At 37.5% G+C, this 23,141-nt stretch overlaps 1 protein-coding gene across 9 annotated transcripts in view; it reads left to right on the forward strand.

Annotated features, from left to right (window-relative positions):
• Window positions 1-23,141, forward strand: part of LOC311295879 (uncharacterized protein) — a 166,563-nt gene that overhangs the window by 19,914 nt on the left and 123,508 nt on the right. For 8 of the 9 annotated variants that reach the window (XM_084417414.1, XM_084417419.1, XM_084417418.1 and 5 more), the window contains exons 9-19: window positions 1,912-3,742; window positions 8,658-8,828; window positions 9,735-9,905; window positions 10,023-10,193; window positions 10,386-10,556; window positions 10,780-10,953; window positions 12,813-12,986; window positions 13,259-13,432; window positions 13,614-13,784; window positions 13,953-14,126; window positions 15,746-15,916. In XM_084417414.1, coding sequence (XP_084273540.1) covers window positions 1,912-3,742; window positions 8,658-8,828; window positions 9,735-9,905; window positions 10,023-10,193; window positions 10,386-10,556; window positions 10,780-10,953; window positions 12,813-12,986; window positions 13,259-13,432; window positions 13,614-13,784; window positions 13,953-14,126; window positions 15,746-15,916 — 3,553 coding nt within the window. The remainder of the gene's footprint in view (window positions 1-1,911; window positions 3,743-8,657; window positions 8,829-9,734; window positions 9,906-10,022; window positions 10,194-10,385; window positions 10,557-10,779; window positions 10,954-12,812; window positions 12,987-13,258; window positions 13,433-13,613; window positions 13,785-13,952; window positions 14,127-15,745; window positions 15,917-23,141) is intronic. The other variant, XM_084417421.1, reaches the window with a different exon arrangement.

Genomic DNA, 23,141 nt, shown 5'->3' on the forward strand with positions numbered 1-23,141 from the left:
AGTGTGTCAAGAGCACAGGTTGATGTTTTAAGGTGCTGTACAGTTTCTTCCAAAATTTTACCGTCAATTTCTTTGAAGTCAGACATAGTAACTACTTTCTCAGGTGGTCTGATCTGTCTGACCCCAGTGCAACTCAAGGATGTGCTGATCACCTTTCTGATATTATTGATTTTCTCAGAGAAGAAAGATGCAAACTCACTGCACTTGTTGTCTGAGAGCATTTCACTGGGAATCTGGCTTGGGGGGTTTGTCAGTCTCTCTACAGTAGCAAAAAGAGTGCGTGTGTTGTTTAAATTGCTGTTTATAATATTTGAGAAGAAAGTCTGTCTAGCTTTGCCCAGTTCCATATTGAAAGCATGAAGGCTGTCTTTGTAGATGTTATAATGGACTACAAGTTTTGTCTTCCGCCACATGCGCTCTGCTTTTCTGCATTGTCTTTTCATATTTTGCACTGCTGTTGAGTTTCTCCAAGGTGCTTTTTGTCTGCCACTCTTCTTCCTGACTTTCACAGGAGCAATTTCATCAATTACACTCTTAACTTTTGAGTTAAAAGAATCAAGGAGAAAATCAACAGAATCTGCAGATATGCTTGGTGTTAAGGATATAGCCTTCATAAATAGTACACTAGTGTTCTCATTTAAGCATCTCTTCTTGACAGACACAGATCTCGCTTCAGTGGCAGGAGAGATCAATATATCAAAGAAAATACAGAAATGATCAGACAGTGCTACATCCTTAATAACAATCGATGAAATGTTTAGACCCTTACTGATAAGTAAATCTAGAGTGTGTCCACGATTGTGTGTGGGTCCATGTACATGCTGATTCAGATCAAAAGTTTTTAAAACAGTTTTGATTTCTTTTGCCATATTGTTTTCTGCATTATCTATGTGAATGTTAAAATCTCCAGCAATGGCAAAACAGTCAAACTCTGAGGTAATTGTTGATAACAGTTCTGTAAAGTCCTCAGCGAAGGCTGGAGAGTATTTTGGAGGCCTGTAAATAATGATAAGTAAAATGCGTGGAGCACCTTTTAACACAATACCCAGATATTCGAAAGACGGGTAATTCCCAAATGATATTTGCTTACATTGATAGATATCTTTAAAAAGAGCAGCTAGACAAAGGAGTTGTGTTGTGGGAGGTTTCGTTCATCAAATACCTTATATTCACTCTCTGAACCACTTAGGCTGGGGGGGCAGGTAGTGGAACAAGTTGAGACCTTCACATATTTGGGCACTGAGATTGATAGCCATCTATCCTTTACTCCGCATGTGAATAGCGTCTATAAGAAGGCACAACAGCGCTTATTTCTGTTGAGAAGGTTGAAAGGTTTTTAATGTAAGACAGAATATCTTGACAGCAGTGTATCATTCTCTAGTTGAATCAGTTATGACCTTTAATATTGCATCCTGGTTTAATTTTCTTTCTGTTGGAAATTATCCAGAGTAATCAAACTGGCATCTAAAATTATTGGGTCTCAGCAGATTCAACTTGTAGATCTTTATAACTGTGCAGCAAAGAGGAAAGCAGTCACCATCGTTACTGACCCCTCTCATCCTTGGTACCCCTCTTTTCAGTTACTGCCATCAGGTTACCGCTTTAGAGCTCCTTTGGCCAAAAAGAAAGCTTACAGGAACTCTTTTATTCCTATTGCAATTTATATTTCAAATAAGACCAAAAAGTTGTATGAGTCTATTGTATTTAAGCCTTTATTTACATATTTGTACGGTATTTTCTTTGTATTAATTGGGTTTTGTGATGTGTGTGTGATTGTATTGTGTACATGTGAGCCTTTTAACCTAAGACAAAGTTCTATCACTGGTTGATAGATAATAAAGTTTTTGAATTGAATTGAATTTTTGAATTGAATTGATGCATATCTGTTTTATGTTCTCGTTTGTGTGTTAGATGAGCTGGTCCTCATTCATCAGCGACCGCTAAAATCAAACCTGAGGAAGAAGCATCAATCTGTATCTGAAGGAATTGCTAAACACGGTGACTCCAAGCTTCTGAATAACGTCTACACAGATCTCTATATGACTCAGGGTGCTAGTAAACAAGTCAATACAGAACATGAAGTAAGGCAGATTCAGGCTGCTGCCAGGCGGCAAGAATCACAAGAGATACCAGTTGAATGCAAAAATTTGTTTGAAGCACCTGAACAAGACAAGCAGATCAGAACTGTACTGACAAAAGGAGTTGCTGGCATCGGAAAATCCATCTCTGTGCAAAAATTTATTGTGGATTGGGCTGAAGGAAAAGAAAATCAGGATATTACTTTCATATTTCCTCTTGCATTTCGAGAGATGAACTTAAAGAAGAAACAAAAACAAAGCTTAACAAGTCTTATAAGTCAGTTTTTCCCAGAGACAAAAGGATTGAACCTTGCAAGAAACGATAAATTCAAAGTCCTGTTCATCCTTGATGGATTGGATGAATGTCGCCTTCCTCTAAACTTTGATGGTAATGAGACGTGGAGTGATGTATCGTCACCAGCCTCTCTGGATGTTCTTCTGACGAACCTCATCAAGGGAAATCTGGTTCCTTCTGCTAAAATCTGGATCACCACCAGACCAGCAGCTGCCATTAAGATTCCTCCTGACTGTATCGACCGTGTGACAGAAGTACAAGGATTCAATGATGCACAAAAGAAGGAGGAATACTTCAGGAAAAGATTCACAGATGTGGATCTGGCCAATGAAATTATTGACAATGTTAAACAATCAAAGAGTCTCTTTATCATGTGCTACATCCCCGTCTTCTGCTGGATCTCAGCCACTGTTCTCCAGAACATTTTGGAAGAGAAAAGAAATAATGACAATCAGTCTGATGAAGCCTCTAAAGCACTGCAGGAATCAAATACTGAAGACACTCCCAAGACTCTGACACAAATGTACACACACTTTCTACGCTTTCAGATCCAGCAGAGCAGACGAAAGTATGATGGAAAATACACACCAGATGTTTCTTGGGATAAAGATGCCATCCTTTCACTGGGGAAACTGGCATTTCATCAGCTGGAAAGAAACAACCTGCTCTTCTATGACACAGACCTGGAAGACTGTGGTATTGATGCCTCTAAAGCATCAGTGTATTCAGGCATGTGTACCCAGATCTTTAAGGAGGAAAGAGGGATCATTCTTGGTACCACTTTCTGCTTTGTTCACTTGAGCATTCAAGAGTTTATTGCAGCCCTTTATGCACATCTGTTTCTAGACATAAAGAAGAAAAGTGTGTTTGTCCATGAGTCTACAGAACAGGAAAACAAAAATGAAACCATGATTGATTTGCTCAAGACTGCAGTGGACAAGGCGCTCGAGAGTGAAACTGGACACCTGGACCTTTTCCTTCGCTTCCTCCTCGGTCTGTCACTCCAGACCAATCGTCCACTCTTACGAGGACTGTTGACACAGCAAGATGACAATGACAAGAACTACAAGGAAATAGTGCTGTACATCAAGAAGAAATTAGAAGATAATCTGTCTCCAGAAAGATCCATCAATCTGTTCTACTGTCTGAATGAACTGAATGATCAAACTCTGGTGAAAGAGATTCAGACTCAACTTAGAGAAGGAAGTCTCTCATCTGGTGACCTTTCACCTGCCCAGTGGTCTGCTGTGGCCTTTGTGTTGTTGACATCAGAGGAGGAGATGGAGGAGTTTGAGCTTCAGAAATTCAAGAAATCAGACGAGTGTCTCTTTAGACTGTTGGAAGTTGTGAAAATCTCCAAAAGAGCTCTGTAAGTAATTTAAAGCAGAGGTCTTAAACCCGGCCCTTAAGGCCCACTGCCCCACAAAGGTCATATCCAACTTCCTTCATCTTGTGATTTTCAAGTAATTCTGAAAAGCTTATTTAGTTGGTTCAAATGTTTTAATTAAGGTTGGAGCTAAACTCTGCAGGACAATGGGCCCTGGTTCTGTTTCTGAACTTTTAATCATAATGCAGATCAAATATAACACAGTCGCACCAGCCTAACTCATTCTCTAGTTCCTCGTCTGGGCTTTAGAACTCCCCGCATTAACCCTATGAATGCCAGTACAAAATAAAACAGCAATTTTTAAAACGATTATAAAGAGTCTGTGCTCTCCACTACGAATGTTATTTAACCATATTCATTTACAATTGTGGATAACTATATGGCTAATTATGAGTCTCTTTATCATGGTCATTATACATTTTACATTCTCTTTAACATTTATCATTATAGTTATGGATAACTATAACCATTATTGATTTATAGGTAAAAATGTTTAAACTATTTTTAAGCACATAGGAAACTCTATATTTCCTACCATTTTTTTGTAGAGGAAGAAACAACATCTTTAAAATTAAATGTATATAGTATGCATCATCTTTAGGGAGTATACTGAATTTTATCTCTTAACCCTTTAACAGTCACACTAAAACATATATATATATATATATATATATATATTTGCAAAAAATAATTTATTGCTAAAATTGTATTCTTGACACTAAGCAACTTGTCAGTTGTTGTTGTTTTTTTCAAATGACACGTTCACTAAGCGGACACAGCTGGTTGACTTGCCCGTTTAGGGTATTTCTCGGCATGAACTGACAAGTATTAAGCATTGATGGAATTTTTCATTTGTGCAATGGAAGTTGAATTTTTTTCATATAAAAACATTAAATTCCGCGTGAACCGGAAGTTGCAAACGTCTTTTCTCCAGTGCTGTGACGTATTTCCCAGTGAAACGGAATATTGAACAGAGGGCAGGGTTTTACTCTAGCGCTCCTCCTCTCCATCTCTTGCTCATAGCAGACTAACGGTTTGAGGGGAGTGGTTAAACGTTTCCCAAACCAATTCTTCAAACCTACGTCATCAGAGAAGGGACGTCATTCCAGACCAGAAGTATCTTTTCAGACTTTGATTAAAGATTACGACGGCAAACAAATTTTTTCTGTGTTTTAACTTGCACGGATTAATTGTTCACCATAAGACTAGTAATATGCGCTAACAAAGTAAATAGGGTCAATTTTGATTTCAGTTGGACTTTAAAGCTCCAGTACGAAATTTTTTTGGGTTAAAAATGATCCAAAATATTTTTTTACGCAAGTACATAACCAGCCAGTGTTCAGCCAGCCAGACACTATCTGCTTGCCTTAGCTCGATTCAAAATGGTAAGCTTGTAATAATGTTTTTAATTCCAGTGGTACTGGTGGATTTCCACGGGAAATTCGAACATGTCTTTGCGTCATTACGTCACATCTGTACACATAAAGAAGGTGTCTCGGCTAGTAGGCTATTGCGTGTGAGGATGGTGGAGATGGTGCTTTTTCACAGCACTTCATATAGTTAAACGTATTAATTTGATGGCCGATCCATAAAGGTTCAAATGACAATCACCAGTGAGAATTGGATATTCACCTGATGTAAAATGCAAAAGAATTTGGACTTCGGAGTGCTATACAGAAAAAAAGAGACTGCAACCGGGCTCATGCGAAAATGAGGTTAAATAAATATAAGGGCATTAAATGTAGTCATTATATATATATATATATATATATATATAATATATATTTTTTTAACAAATCAGCTTATCATTGTAAAATGGCACAGCTTTTTATCTAAATGTACACTCTTAAAATCAGTCATATAATCAAGCATTATATTATGATAATCAAGCATTATTTGTGATATGATAGTAATTAGAACTAAAACTTGATATATATTTTCAGGATATATTTTGGAATATATGCAAATATTTGAAATTGGCCCAATAAATATATTTCATACTTATATTTCATATATTTTTGTTATATTTCAGAATATATTTCAATGTATTTGGAATATATGCCACATATATTTTTGACACTTTTGGGGACCCATACAGAAAAAAATACATTGAAATATATTCTGAAATATAACAAAAATATATGAAATAAGTTTGAAATATATTTATTGGGCCAATTTCAAATATTTGCGCATATTCCAAAATATATCCTGAAAATATATTTCAAATATATTTCTTTTGTGTATGGGGAACTTAAGATGTTGTTGGTCATTCAGTTTTTTGGTAAAATAAATAGTAATTGATAAAGAAAATATACAACACATGAGCTGCTGGGTTCATGAATGTTAATCACTTTGTCAGCATACGCTCAAACTGATTTACTGAAATTAAAACCGGGATGAGTGCCATCCAATGAGATTGCCGTTTGCGCATTAGTTTCCACACACTATGGAGAAACAGGCATAACTTCTGCATGTTCTTAAAAGCTGAATAATAGCAGACGAACTCCGTTATTTTGACAGGAAAATACAAAATGAATATCGTTTACATGTAGCACGTCGATTTTGCGTGGTTTGTAAGTCTCTCTCTCTCTCTCTCTCTCTCTCTCTCTCTCTCTCTGCATGTGTGAGAACCGCAACAAGTCGCGGGCCTTCACACTAGAGTTTACGGTACGTCAAATACACGTACACTCAGCTGAATTTGAATTTACAGAATTGCTTGACAGAGAGCGAAACTCTCAAGCTCTCAGTCAGTGTTAAGCAAGTGAAAATATATCCATGCTAAACTTATACTTAGCATCTAAAACACACACACTGGTGAGTAAAATCTAAGAATTTATTAGCCGATGACTAATGATTTATATAGTCGTTTGTCATTATTTAGTCGCCCAAAATGAAATTTACTCACATATGCGAGTGATTTACTCACATTGTCGAGGGTTGCTAGCTGCCCTAACTGGGCAACTCGACCGAGCTGTCACACATTTTTTTCTGCGGTGGGCCCTATCTTGCACCCAGCGCAATTGACTTTGTACACCGACGCATGTATCATTCCTATTTTGCACCCGCGCAAAGCGGACTTTTCCCTCCACAGACGCACGTCGCTAAACTAGGGAATGAACTTGCGCTCTCTGGGCGGTTCAGCGCAAAAAAGGAGGCGTGTTCCGGCACAAACGTTCCCTGATGCTATTTTACTGTTCCATAAAACAATTGCGCCACTGGCCAGAAAAAACCTAGTTTAAAGTCAGTGGCGCGTTGCGCGTTGTTCATTATGCTATTTTAAGGGCGCATGCTTGACCATAATGTATAGCGTGCACAACGCGCATACACTTTGATTCTCTAATCTACACAGAAGCAGCAGTTTTCATTTTTGCAAATCATATTATTACAAACAATAGATAGATAGATAGATAGATAGATAGATAGATAGATAGATAGATAGATAGATAGATAGATAGATAGATAGACAATTTATTATAAAAGCATACATCTAGCTTACACATTTACCCACATTATTATATGCCTGTTTAACCGAAGCTAATTTGGGTGTGTTTCTCCATCCCCAATGTCACTTCTCTCTCTTTTACGGCGTTGCTCTCCTCGGCTGTGAACCGCTCCTGGCGCGCGCCTGGCAAATCCGCCGTTATAATAGCAATACGCCAAGGAAAAAGCGCGTCTGCTCTTAAAGGGAATGTGGGATGATGCTCTGATTGGTTTATTTCACATTACGCCCAAATCACACCTATGAATAATGAAGCTACTTCAGACCAACCTCTTTTAGATTTGCGCCGGGCGCAAGAGTCATTTATCCCGCCGGGAAGATAGCAACAGCGCCGAGACCCGCCCACAAAGTTACTTGCGCTTTGCGCTTTGACACTTGCGTTTCAGATCGTTAAAATAGGGCCCAGTGTTAGGATGTCTAGAACATGAAATCCGCTTTAAAAAAAATATTGCCTCAACTTTAAGTGTCAATTTCAGTCAGTGTTTGAAGTGTGGCGTCGCGTCAATACACGTGCGGTTTTGTTTTCAGCTTCTAAGCAACAATATAGCAGCATTGCCAGCCAGTGGATATAATTACCATTACACACACACACTTTTCAATGAAGGGTATAAGGACAAAGAGCAAAAAATAGGGTTTTAATTATAGCAATTGGATTCCGAAAAAAGGTCAACCGTGCGGTTACAATGCATGTTAAAGGGTATATTACTGTCGTATATTTATTGTTTGTATCCAGCAGCCATGTCACCCTGTAGCCCAAGACTGGTTGCCCACTGAAGCTAAGCAGGGCTGAGCCTGGTTAGTACCTGGATGGGAGACCTCCTGAGAAAACCAGGTTGCTGCTGGAAGAGGTGTTAGTGAGGCCAGCAGGGGGTGCTCACCCTGTGGTCTGTGTGGGTCCTAATGCCCCAGTATAGTGACAGGGACACTATACTGTCAAAGAGCACCGTCCTTCGGATGAGACGTAAAATCGAGGTCCTGACTCTCTGTGGTCATTAAAAATCCCAGGATGTCTTTCGAAAGAGTAGGGGTGTAACCCCGGCATCCTGGCCAAATTTGCCCCTTGGCCTCTGTCCATCATGGCCTCCTAATCATCCTCATATACTGATTGGCTTCATCACTGTCTCCTCTCCACCAGTAAGCTGGTGTGTGGTGGGCGTTCTGGCGCAATATGGCTGCCGTCGCATCATCCAAGTGGATGCTGCACATTGGTGGTGGTTGAGGAGATCCCCCCTTCTATGTAAAGCACTTTGAGTGCTGAGAAAAGCGCTATATAAATGTAATGAATTATTATTATTATAAAATTAATAAATGGATTTTTTTTTTTATATATATATATTTGTATAGCAAATCTATTGTTTGTATAAAATGTTTCTTTGTATTCTAAATTATTTCTTGTAGGTTAAACGATTGTGACTTAACAGACAAAAGCTGTTTAAGTCTGGCTAAAGCTCTCGAATCAGATAACAATCTGGAAGAGCTGAATATGAACAATAATAATCTACAGAGTTCAGGAGTAATTCATCTCTGCTCTGGACTGAAGAGTGTAAAGTGTAAACTGGAGATACTGAGGTAAGTTGTGTGACAGCAGACAAAAGGTGTGACTAAGATGTACTTTACAAAGTGTGTGTACAAATAATGGATCAGTTAATATAAATTTTATAAATGTTTAAAGATGCAGGTAAGGTGGATTGCATATGCCAAATTGTTGCAGTGTGTGTATGATTATGAATGTGTCCCAGCACTCTCAGGTTGTGACAGGAAGGGCATCCAACGTAAAACCTGTGCCAAATCATGTGTGTGTGAAGTGGACCCTACAAATTAGCAAGAATAATGCTAAGAAAGAGAGGGTTAGTTAGTAAAGTGGTAAACAAATGATTAGTTTTTACAATTTATACTATCTACTTTGTTTCAGAAACAAATATGCTTAATTTACATCTCCTTCAGTTTGACAGTTAAGGGGAGTTAATGGTAGTTCACCATAATGAATTCGTGAAACCTAGGAATTAAAATTTGGGTAACACTTTTTCAATAGTCCACTTTAGACATTCTAACTATAAGTAACTTTGCAGCTACATGTCAACTAACTGTCATTAAAGTGTTAGTAGACTGTCTGCTTAATATCTGCTAACACTTTATTTTATTGGTCCCCCAGCAAACATTATACTGACTATAAGTAACTTGGCAACTACAAGTTTTGTTTTATTACACAGCAAAACATTTTGTGGCAAGGTTCAAATGAAAAGAGTTATAAGAATCAGGAAAGATAGTGATATCCAGCTAGCTATATGTTAACCATAAACCAATCATGAGACGTGTGAGAGACAAACTATGAGACTATAACAGAGGCCAAACAGTAAGAGCTGTGCAGTAAACCTCACTCCCTTGGCCTCAAGAGGCGCTAGCTACTGTCTGCTAGCTTGCCCCTTAAGCTGGTGAAGCTGGTTTGAATCAAATACATTGACATTTACTTTTCAGACTCAGCCAGTGTGCGATAACAGAGGAAAGCTGTTCAGCTCTGGCTTCAGTTCTCAGTTCAGACTCCAGCAGTCTGAAGGATCTTGACCTAAGCAATAATAATCTGAAGGATTCAGGAGCGAAGCTGTTCTCTGATGGACTGAAAGAGAACTGTAAACTGGATAAACTCAGGTCATTTAATGTCTAACATATTAATTTTAGACTCTAGATTTACTGTGTCTAACACTGGGCATTTCGTTTGTCTCTATATTCAGTGATCAATGTTTGATTGAAATTTCTTTTCTGTAGACTCTCAGACTGCAGTATCACAGAAGAAGGTTATAAAGCTCTGGCTTCAGCTCTGAGATCAAACCTTTCACACCTGACAGAGCTGGATCTCACAGGAAATGATCCTGGACAATCAGGAGTGAAGGAACTCCTTGATGTACAACAGAAACCAGACTGTAAACTAACAATAAGGTGACTGACATCTGATGAAATAATACAAAATGAATGATATGCAGGCAAATTAATTGATGAAAGTACTGAAATATTTCCATAAAAGTAAATTCAAGATGAACCATTTCAGACTTTTTTCATCAATCAAATACTACCGGTACATCAAGCTTAGTTGCTTATTGATTTATATTTGGTTCAATTTCCATTCTGCAGGTTTTTGAGTCCTGAAGCAGAGAAAGTCTGTCAGAATTTGACTAATGTTCTGGGTGAAAACCTGTTACTCCTGAGAGAGCTGAATCTAAATGAATGTCAACTGGGACACTCAGGATTGAAGAAACTTGTTCCCGTACTGGAGGATAAACACTGTAAACTCAACAGACTGATGTAAGTTGTATCATTGTTATGATGACAAGTTCAAGTGCTTTTAAACCTGTATTTTATTTATCATGAATGATGAGTGCTGAACGAATTACCATGTTTCTTTTGTATTTGCATCATCATTATCAATGGTCACTTAAAGTAGTATATGTAATAAACGTAACAGTAAAAGTAGTATCTAACTAACATATTTACTAAGGTACTGACACTTAGTTTTCTCTTTATACAGTCTGAATAAAACCCACATAACAGAAGAAGATTGTAATGCTTTAGCCACAGCTTTAAATTTAAATCCTTCAAATCTGAAAGAGCTGGATCTAAGTCAGAGTATTCTCAGAGACTCAGGAATGAAGATCATCTCTTCTCTGTTTGCAAATGTAGAGTGCAGACTGGTAAAGCTGAAGTAAGTAAATCAAAAAATGTTTTCAAATATCATATTGATGTATAGAAGCAGTAGCCAAGCTATTAGTTGTATCATTGTATGCATAGCTTAGATTTGGATATTATCGATTTGTTCTCTTTGTTAGAGGTTCAAGTACGTAGCGCTGAAACCCTATTGTAATTGTTAACATTTAACAAGGATCAGCATTTTCACCTAAAATTGATCGGCCAGACCAAACTGTAAGTTGAAGAGACTTGAAACTTTGAAGGATGGTAGTACAAACCCCATCTACATCGTCACCAAGGCTCACCCCAATCTGCCTGATGGTGGCGCTACAGGAATCAAAAGTACTTAATGGTTCATAACTCCTAAACCATTTGCCGCAGACTCAGTTGTCTTATATATTTGAGTAAAGGATCGCAAATCACAATATTTTTCGTGCATGCCCACCTCATTCATACCATATGGTAGAACTCCTCATTCTGAGGAACTTTGCCTCTAGGACCACCGCTGTCAATCGAATCTTTCATTAAATATTTTTAAAAAAAACTACTTTCGTGAACTAGTCCTAGGTTTTTGGCTCTACCTCGATAACTGTGAAAAAGCTAAAACATTATGTAATGGGGCAAAAGGGGTGCTTTTTAACTGCTCTTGGCTATGCTACTCCAATTTCATTTGGGTAGGAAATCCCAGATCACCTGAGGATTTCCTGTACGTCAGTTCAATTCAATGAATATTCTCAAGGCAAATTTACTATAAACAAAGCATCACTTTTATTAAATACATTGATTCTCATTTGATTTCACTCAAAAAACGGCAAAACTTGTTCTTAAAAGATGGCAGTAACTATGGAGGGTAACATAACACTTCAAAAAAATGAACAAAATGAACAAAATAAAATTGAACAAAAGGAAGACAATACATAAAATGAACCCAAAAAATTAAAGCTTCCCTATACACCACACTAATGCAAAAAATAAATAAATAAATAAAAACATTTCCACACCACACTTGTACAGGTAAGAGTGAATTTCATTTCATTTCATACAATAAAACGATCCGCTTTAACAAATCGTAAACACTCACATGCAGTAGGCTGTAATGATCATTCAGTATACACCACTCATCCAGCTCAACATAACCAGTGTGAGGGTATTTAAAGCACAATTCTCTACAAAAGAGTAATTTGTCATGATATATACAAAAAGATTGCTACTAATCATTTCATACATTAACATAATCTACTTTAACACATCGTAAACACTCGTGTGCAATATACTGTACTGATGATTCAGCATCCACTGCTCATCCACCCAAACTTAATCAGCATTAAGGCATTTAAAGAACACATCTAAATATAAACTAAAGAGAAAAAGGCAACCAAATGATTATGCACAGCTGACATTATCCTGCACTGTTTGCATCAGAGTCATTTTCACTACAGTCGCCGGCTTTTGGCCAACACATCAAAATGTTCCCAAAACATTATAAACGAGCTCTAAAAACACTCTGCTCAAAACTATAACATCTATTAAAATATTCCTACCAGAGCTTGTTCTTCCAGCAACCAACAACCAATTGCACACCAAACATTTCAGGCACTGCAGCCCATTCCACTTATAGGAAGTGGCCTATTTAAAGGCAAAACGGACCTTCGGCAGATACCCTCAGCAGCGTCCTTTATTGACTTGGCTTCACATATATATCCTTAGTAAATTGCCTGTTTTGGCTGTATATGGTAGTTTCCATCTATGATCTAGGTGGTTACATGTTTGCTAAATAAAACATAATACCTTTTTACGTATTTACTTAAAGGCCTTAAAGTGCTTGAACCCAGTTAATTGCTGCATGAAGCTATATTTTTCACATTCTTTCTACAGGTTAAATCACACCTGTATTACTGAAGAAGGTTGTGCTGCTCTGGCGTCTGCTTTTAACTCAAACCCTTCAAACCTGATCGAGCTGGATCTGAGTGAGAATAAAATAGGAGACTCTGGAGTAACACAAGTCTCCACTCTACTGGGAAATTCACAGTGTACACTGCAGATACTCAGGTCTGAATTCAGTTCATGTAAACATGAATCAAAGTTGAAGCCTAAAGTTGGCCTCTAAAAAAAGGTTAAAATGTTGGTAAACATAATATTTTGGAGGTACTGTAGTCAGCAGTGAATGCATTGGTGCACAACATGCATACATTTTTTTATATAGCTATTGAAAAACATATTGATCTTTTTGAGGTGCTGCACATTATAAATGTCTTAATGGTGTAAGGCTGATAATGAAATATTGAAATAATTGAGTAATTGATTACAGTTTTATTATTTAGACTTTCAGACTGCAGTATCACAGAAGAAGGTTATAAAGCTCTGGCTTCAGCTCTGAGATCAAACCCGTCACATCTGATAGAGCTGGATCTCAGAGGAAATGATCCTGGACAATCAGGAGTGAAGAAGCTCAGTAATTTACTACAGGATCCAGACTGTCAACTGAAGACACTAAGGTGAGACGCGATGAAATAATACAAAAATTAAATACAGGTGAATTGTTTACAAACATATTATTTAAATAATACTGTCTGTTGGATCAAAATAAATTCTAGATAAAATATCTTACACATTTTTCTATCAAAATCAGATGCTGTTTTTCATTATGCAAAGTTAATTCATCTTACCTTTCTGCAGGATGTTGGGTCCTGCTGCAGATGAAGCCTGTCAGTATGTTAGAGGAATTGTGGGTAAAAACCCATTACTCCTGAGAAAGCTGAATCTGAGCAAACGTAAACTAGGAGACACAAGAGTGAATCAGCTCGCTGCTCTACTGCAGGATAAACACTGTAAACTCAACAAACTGATGTGAGTATTTTATATTGTTCTATTCTCTGCAAAGTATCTAATCCATTTCAGATTCTAATCAAATATGGTTAAATTAACCATCTTAGATGTATCTCTCTCTGTTATCCTAGTTTTTGTGGCTGAAACACACTGAAGAATGTTTCCTGTCTTTGTTTTCTTTCTCTTCAGGTTGAATAATAACAGTATTACAGAAGAAGGTTGTGCTGCTCTGACTTCAGCGTTTAATTCAAACCCTTCAAACCTGATTGAGCTGGATCTGAGTGGGAATAAACTTGGAAACTCTGGAATAATGAAGATCTGTCCTCTGCTGAAAAATGCACAATGCAGATTGGAGAAACTCAAGTGTGTATTTTTATTTATCAACATTTCTGAATGTTAATATGCATTTGTAAATGCTCCTTTTATCAGAATAACTGAAAATTAAACTGGCTTAAATTTCTGTTTTACTCCTCAGTTTCACTATTTGGACCATTTGACTTTTCATGTCACTGATTTTAAATATCATAAATAAATTGTGTAAATGTGGTTTAGGAGCTCCAAGTAGTTTGTCAGAATGCATTTATAAGCCTGCATCTAATCTCTGTCCAAACAAAGAATTAACGACTTATTTCTGTCAGGACCACTATCGTCAAATACGATTGACAATTAGCATACAGTTACACCCGTTTCACACATGACATACTCCGTTTGCGGTGCTATTTTTTTCCGTACCCATGTTAACAGGCTAGAGCTTTCACACTGGACGAGGTTGCGGTCCGGCGATCCGTTCCAGTTGCGGTGCGTATACAGCAGTGCAGCGATCGTTTCCGCATCAAGTCTATTTTTGCTGTGCTGCACACGCTGAATTAAAATGACATTGCATGGTTCGTGGTCAAAATGAACACAGATTGTCATGAAAATGTAGTAATTTCATCATAAATGCATTTAATTAAATAAAATGTAGTAATCTCACCATAAATGCATTTAATTGAATCACCTAATACTATTTTTCACAGTCATCTTTTTACTTTATGACCAGGGTAAAGCAAGGAAAACTACAATTTACCTCAACAAGGCGACATGAACGACAATCATTCGTTTTCGTGGAGGTGGAAAAACAAGTTCTTTGACATGCTAGATTTATTGTATAAAGATTAAAATTATGCAAAAGAAAAGGTATGAGTCTGCTGTTTTTGTCAATTTTAAGTTTTAATTTAAAATGTTTGCAATTTTTGCGAAGTAGCCTACATGGTTAAATATTTTACCACTTGCTTGAGCAACTTAATATATAATCTATAGAAGTAATACATTGAATAATACGTTGTTTAAATTGTTTAAACGTGAATATCTATTAAAGAGTGTTTATGTAGGCTACAAAGAGAATAGCAATGCTGACAAAACTGTTTTTAAATAAAAGTTGCTGATAACTTCTGGATTTGAAATACAAAAAGTGAGTAACTGGTTTGTGGTACAGCCGTGGATCGGTTGCACACTGCAAACACAGCATATGTGAAAGCACTATAGTGCATGCTGCTCCTGTACCGCATACGCACTGCAAACGGAGTATGTATGGTTCTGTCCTGGGCAAGAACTCTCTGCGCATCCATGCAGCCTAGCATAAGAGCAGGGAGAGCACAGCAATAACCCCCCCCCCCCCCCTTTAGGGTAAACAAAGCCAACATGAATGTATAGCAGATATCATTATTTCAAGATTTTACTGTACAACATAATTTGAGAATTTGGTCTGATTCAGACGGGAATCAGAATGCCAAATCCTGACTGGAGAGGAGGAGCTGGGGATGGAAGAGGGTAATTAGCTCCTGAGAAACACGATAGCTGTTCATAATACTGAAGGAGCTTATGGATGCTGTGATAGGTGTCGTATTGCTATAGGTAGGCGTGGATCAGCTGAGAGTCAGCTGATGCGAGTTGACTAACGTGACCTGCCAGAACTGACGCTACGCTTGATTTTTGTTTTACAGACTTTCAGACTGCAGCATCACTGAAGAAGGTTATAAAGCTCTGGCTTCAGCTCTGACATCAACCCTTTCACACCTGATAGAGCTGGATCTCAGAGGAAATGATCCTGGACAATCAGGAGTGAAGCAGCTCCTTGATGTATCACAAAAAACAGACTGTAAACTAACACCGAGGTGAGTGTTTTAAATTTATAAAGTGCGTCATAATGAAACTATTTTAAAACTGTTTAGAAAATTTACGTTGACAAATAAAGACATGAAAACATGTCTATGAAATTATGAACATATGAATAGAAAAAAATACCTTCTAGAATATGATGCATCAATGTTTTTGAAAAATAAACTGACTATCTCAAATAACCCAGTCAGCTATCACACTTCCTGTTTCTGGAAAGCGAAGCAGTGTATCGCTACTTCTGGTATCATCACAACAAATTGAACGCAATCAAAACTAATGCCTGAATCCTCTCGATGATGTTACTGCAGCCATGCGGCTGCTCTAATTCTAAACAAGGAAGACACCCTTACCTCATTTTCATGATTTCCCTACACAAAAAGAATTTAGGAAAGCATGGGTGTGACTGATACGGTGGGATAAAGGTCCTTCTGCATAGGAGTACGTTCATGTGTAGTAGACTTATGCATTTCTTAACTGAGGATGTTTACATTATATCTTCAGCCAGCTGAAATGTTCCTCCTATAAATCTATTTCCCTTTAAAATGTGCATTCTGAATAATAAATACATTTATTTCCGTGAGACCTTTCAAATGACACATGACTATCTGATCTGTATGATGTTTTTGACATATTACAGTACATAGTTCAAAAAAGTATTTTATAAATGATGAAAAACTTTTTTTTTTATCAGAAAATTACTCCGCATTTCTGAGGAGTTAAATTTAAAATGGCTAAATTCATTGTAAAGTTCAGATTCTAAGCTTTCAAATGACACCTATTTTGCCTTGATCAAGGCAGTAGTTTTAAACAATATTGTTATAATTTTTTTTTGCAGCTTGGATGTGCAGACCAGCATTACACTCCCTTTTATAGGCACTACTCGCCATTTGTTAAGATTTTTTAGATGCATTAAAAAGCTGAGTTTCTAACCTTTAAAATGATAACTATTTTGTCTTATTCCATTGTCACGGTACGTGGTATAGGGGTGGGTGATCTGGCGATTTTATATCGTGATCGATCTTGAAGACGTCCATGATCTACTTTTCAAGCGAATCGTAGAGATTGCGATCTTTTATGTCCTCGTAATAGCTCGTAAATGCCTGTGCATGGCTGCACGTGAAAACATCACAACACCCACCCCTGTCGGTGATTGGTTGGAACACTATTTATTTTGGTTTTGAGTGGTGGTTAAACCAATTGTTTTTGTGTGCAGATCTCAGAGCCTAGGCTGCCTACAGAGACGTGTTTTTTTGACGGCATGCTTATGGGGCGGGCAGCTAGCGGATCATTGGGAAAGATTAGATGAATCTGATCATTTATGTTTGGGCCTTTTTTGGGCCTGAAATTGCTCATACAACCTTTAATACTTTCTCATTTACTGTCAACATTCAGCAAATTTATACCATTTATATCATTTAAACAGATTTTTGAATATCTAATAAACATTTAATTTCACATATTTAATCAAATCCAGCTGTCAGATATTCTGAAGTGTGCATTTGTAGCCTGCATGAACGTGTTACTGTGCGTGACGGCAGTGATGGAGTACTCGAGTCCTGGACTCGGACTCATCCCTATTCTCTGGACTCGAGTCCGACTCGAAACTCTATTCTCTGGACTCGTGACTTGGACTCGCGGACTGATGACTCGTACTTGAACTCGGACTCGAGGATAAAATCGAAGTCGAACTTGAGCATTCATAAAATGAATGACGTTGGATAAGTTTCTGACTTAATAGGTTATAAAAATTAGGGAGGGACTGATGTTGTGTGTTTGTGGTAGATGCGCAGATTCGAATTGTAATGTGCTGATCTATCCGGCGGGACATGAGTTGGCATGCGCTTGATGCATGTCTCATAAAATGTTAAACATGGGAGAAAGAGAAGAGCTGACATATGGATAGATCTGAATAAGAGTGACGGCACGAAAGAGTGCTGTCTGTGCACTGGTGACTCCACTCAGACTCTTCTTTCGTGACTCGGACTCGAACGCTGGGGACTCGAGACTCGACTCAGACTCTTCTTTGGTGACTTGGACTCGGACTTGAACACTGGGGACTCGAGACTCGACTCGGACTCTTCTTTGGTGACTTGGACTCGGACTCGAACACTGGGGAATCGAGACTCGACTCGGACTCGACAGTTGGTGACTCGACTACAACACTGCATGACGGACAGTCCGTGTGAATTAGTTCAACTTCACTGGAGACCCACGATCGACAAACTTTAAACCCTTGATTTCAAACTATGTTGCACTATATTCAGGTGCCCACTATGTCATATTCATAATTTTCACTGTGTGCACCCAAAATGAAATGTTACCATGTCTTTATTTGAAAAAAATAAATAAAAATAATAATAATAATAATAATAATAATTCCCAGTGCTCATAAACTTGCTGCCTAGTTGGCTACAAATTTTATAAATTTTTCTCAAACAATTTCTTTATTTGTGAAAAATACTTATGATTAAAGAATCAAGAAGTTATAATCTAAAATAAGTCTGTTTACTGTTTAAGCGATTTATATATAAATCTATTTTAATATAATTTTAATATATATATATATATATATATATATATAATTTTTTTTTTTATAAGATTGAGATATATATAAAAAAATGTAATAAGATTGAGATATATTTTTTATAAGATTGAGATATATATAAAAAAATTAATAAGATTGAGATATTACATTTTGGCAAGATCGAAGATGAGGAATAATACAGTACTAGGAGATAGACTTTAATAACAATATTCTGGAATCAGGGAATAAATGGAGTAGCACGCTAACGTTAACCGACAAACACTGAGGGAGAACAGAAGGCTTATAAGCATGACCAAACAAAGGGAACTAACAAATTAATTAAGAAGATGCAGGTAAATGAAATGACTAATTAAACCAACTAAGGAAAACTAGGGATCGGGAAAGGTCCATGAGCCGGGACTCAAACTTGGGTCGCCCGAAGCGCAACAATTATTCAATAAATAAATGATTAATGTCTGTTAACTTTTAAAAACTAACACAAATAATTATTTTAGTCTATTATGAATATTCTGCCCTTTATCTCAAATTTGATTGAGTATGCAGTCAGATAATGCCTCCCAAAGACAATAGTTGCAGGGATCGTTTTCAAACCTTTACTGCTGTCCAGGGAAGAACGTAAAACTGTAGATGTCAAGTGTTCTCTAACTGTGAGGTGCCCACACTTGAAAAGGACCAGACTTGGGATTTCACTCAGAATAATATTTATTTTGATCAGTTGATGTAGCAATGTAGTAGGATCAGGATCAGATGTAACAGGTGAAAAACCTTTAAATAAATAAAAGAAAAAAGAAAAGAAAAACATTTTAAACAAACAGGTATTTTCCTAACACAGGAAAGGTCAAATGCATTTTTACAGGCAACACAGCTTGGTCTTTTTCTTAACACTATACCAATCTAAGCATTTGGTCTTTTCAGTTTATCAGTATCTCTTTAAACCATGCAGTAATAATTACTTTCAAACATCACCTGTAACAATAACACATTTACCACATTAAATACCAAACAGACAAAGGATTTAAACGAGAGTCTGTGAAACAAGAATCCACGTGAGCTTACCGATAGCCCGTCATAATCAAAAAGTCCCAATTCCTCACAGTGAATGAGTTTGCGCCTCTGCCGACCTTTTTGTCCGTCATCCTCCAGTCAAATGACTAATGCGCGTATTTGAAACACTGAACTAGACGCTAGCTTCTAATTCACCTTTGGCTAAGCCCCGCCCCCCTTAGTTACTGTTGCTACGTCCGACAACTTCATCTGGGCAACACGGTGGCTGCCACAAAAACTACCACAACAGCGTGTCTGTAACATTAACGTTAGGTGTTTGTATCTTGAATAACAAAGTTAGCTAACATCCAGCCGCTAGTCAAAACATACAATCCTGACTTATGTGATAACTAAACTATCGCTAAGCTTGCTTGCTAGCACCTTGATTCTTCATTAATTAGGGTAGAGAACCGAAATCATAACCTAAAACAGCATAAAGCTGTCTAACTAGTATAATTAACTTCACAGTAAGGTTAAAAGCAAAATTTACCACAAAAGTGTACTTGTTGATCCTTGAGGGGTTTAGCTGACTGTGAGGACGTCCACACAGTTTAATCCAAAGACGACACTTGTCAGGATTTGACTTCGGTTTTGGGAAGGGAAAAAAACGGACACCCCCCTCCAACCTCTCTGGGAAACGCATATCTGTGTTACAAATGCCCCAGGCACAACGTTTAACCATATTTTTGATAAAACTACGACGGTAATAGCCTGCCGAGACCAAAAATATGAGACGCCTGTGTTAAAGTCAATGGAGCGCTGTGAAAAAGTGTCGGACCTCTGTGGGAGCTCGTTCTTGGCTGCGCTGTGATTGGTCAATCTACATTCTAGGGTGTGGCTTAGCCAAAGGCGAATTTCCCCAATTCAATTTACCTGGTTGAGCCCATAGATATCATATAAAGGCTAGATGTCTTAAGGCGGAGTCACTTCCGGCATCACCGGCGGCCATCTTAGGACAGGGCTCTGTGAATTAAGGTGAGTGAGCAGCACGCACACAAATCCTCTTATCTCGCTGAAATCTGGACGGATTTACAAACGGTTTGGTTTCTTACAAACGTTATTAACGTGGCTATAATTCTGAATGCTTAAACATTTTGAACATAATTATTCATATGTATGCAGTATAATAGCTACATCTCTGACGTTTATAACAAACCAAACCGTTTGAAAATCGGTAGAAAATTGAGCAAGTTATGGTTATTTAAAAGTACATGCACCATGTTATGAGTGAGCGAGTCTTAAGATGGCCGCCGTGTGCGGATGTCGAGCTCCATTGGCCAGCAGCGCGGACGAGACATCTAGCCTTTATATGATATCTATGGTTGAGCCTGCACCAGAGCGCGCGCACAGTCACGTGCGGGCTGGCATGCAGAGCGCGCGCAGGGGAGGCGGTGTGGTGAATTTTACGGTCACTCTGAAGTATTCGGTAACCCTGAGGACCCAAGCAATCCGATTGGTTCAAAGCACGTTTTATGGGTAATCGCTTTAGTGCCTGGTTATAAATCATACAAAATTATTTTATTATAGAAGACGTTTGTACTACGTTTTAACGAGTCATTAATGTATTTAATGTATTTTAAATGATACGTTTCATATACTAGTATTTAACCGAAGCTATAGATTGTGAAATTAAACATTTCTCGTTGTTCGTGTGTTTTTTAGTTAGCTTAGATAATAGCATAGCATACAGCTAACGTTATCCGATGATCGTGCTATGAGCTTAAACTGCACTGATACTGCCTTACCGTATTCACAGCCATTCGTAATGCAATTATAATTATGTAATTATTTTTTATCCTCAATAATCAGCGCAATATGTTACAAGTACACTTTTATTTATTAAAAGAGCCATAAAATAATATTTATTTGTGTATATTACTATTTTTGCTATTACATTTAAATAAATTACTGAATGCTAGCTATGTTTTGTGGGCATAAATATTAATTGGTTGTCTAGCCTTGACTAAAGAACACTATAATGTAATTATGGAATCACAATCTTAATGTAATTAATCAAACACCTTAATTCATATAATAATCTTTATTTTAAAGAAACAACATGTTAAAGTATGTTTTGTGACGAAATTATTTGTTTTAAAGAAATAGGGCATAATATGTTTTTTTTATTACAAGCATGTAATTTGTGTACTAATGCATATGATTTATGTCATAATAATTCTTAATACAGAACATCATACAACACAATAACATTTAATGTAATTAAATTAGAGAATCAAAACTTATATAAAAATTGTATTAAATTACACAATACAATACATAATGAATTCTGAAACTGAATTATGAGATGTAATATATTACATTTTTATTAACACAAAACTACAAGCAAAATGCACATCGTTTTAGGACATTTATAGAGCTTTTTAAAATACACAACAATACAAAGCAGCTTTAATCAAACATACTCTAGTATGTCTTTACTTTCCTAAACACTTTTGTGATAGTCCTCTGGCTATAGATTGTGAAGATTTAAAAACCATTAATGTTGAGTTAGCTGTGTTAAAATATTTAATGAACTGTAAGGTTAAAGTTTTTTGAGAGCTAATGAGACAAATAGATGCAGTGTATTTTGCTGTATGAAAAGTCAAATCTTTAGTTGCAAGTAAATTCATGTTGTCTAGGCAAGTCACCTTTATTTATATAGCGCTTTTTACAATACAGATTGTATCAAAGCAGCTTCACATTGATAAAATGAAAATAATACAACAAAGTTTGTTTCTAGAAGAAAATTGCATCATTGTCCACCCAAATTAGACAGATCAATAATATTGTTGAATATTAAATGTCCCCAAATAAGCAAGCCAAAGCCAAGGCAACAGTGGCAAGGAACCAAAACTCCATCAGTGACAGAATGGAGAAAAAAACCTTGGGAGAACCCAGGCTCAGTCGCTCAGTTCTCCTCTGGCCAACCAGCGAACAGTGTATGATTATGATCCAGGCAACATTACAGGTCAGAGGTCAGATTGGTTGTGTCGATGAGGTCGGCACTTCAGGGATGCGTCATGGTTGGGTCCACGTGCAGGTCCACCATCTAGTCTGGATACGGCCGGAGTCCACCTCACTTCAGAAACGGAGAGACTGGTTGACAATTCAGCACTGCGTTGTCGTCGCGTCCAGGCGTAGGTCCTTTATCTGATCTGGATACGGCCTGGATCCGGCGGACTGCGGTAAACCTCGGTATAAGCAGAGAGACTAATATTAACGTAGACGCCATTCTTCTTATGATGGAACGAGAACATCAGGATTTATGGGAAGTGTTCCCGGTTCCGGCTGGCCTAATCTATGCAGCCTAATATGGAATTATAGAAGTCTAAAATGTGTTATGTGAATGCTAGGTCAAAGAGATGTGTTATTAGTCTAGCTTTGAACTGACTGAGTGTGTCTGCTTCCCGGACAATGGTAGGAAGACTGTTCCAGAGTTTTGGTGCTAAATAGGAGAAGGATCTACCGCCAGCAGTCGATTTTGATATTTTAGGAATTATCAACTGGCCGGAAATTTTGAGATCGCAATAGACGGGAACTCTGCAAAAACACACAAACAACACGTCACGTGCAACTGAACACTTGCAGTCTTTAGTGCTGTGAAACACCACTCACTGTTTTTGCTTTGATAT

This window comes from Rutilus rutilus (assembly GCF_951802725.1).
Source record: "Rutilus rutilus genome assembly, chromosome: 8".
NCBI classification, from domain to species: Eukaryota; Metazoa; Chordata; class Actinopteri; order Cypriniformes; family Leuciscidae; genus Rutilus; species Rutilus rutilus.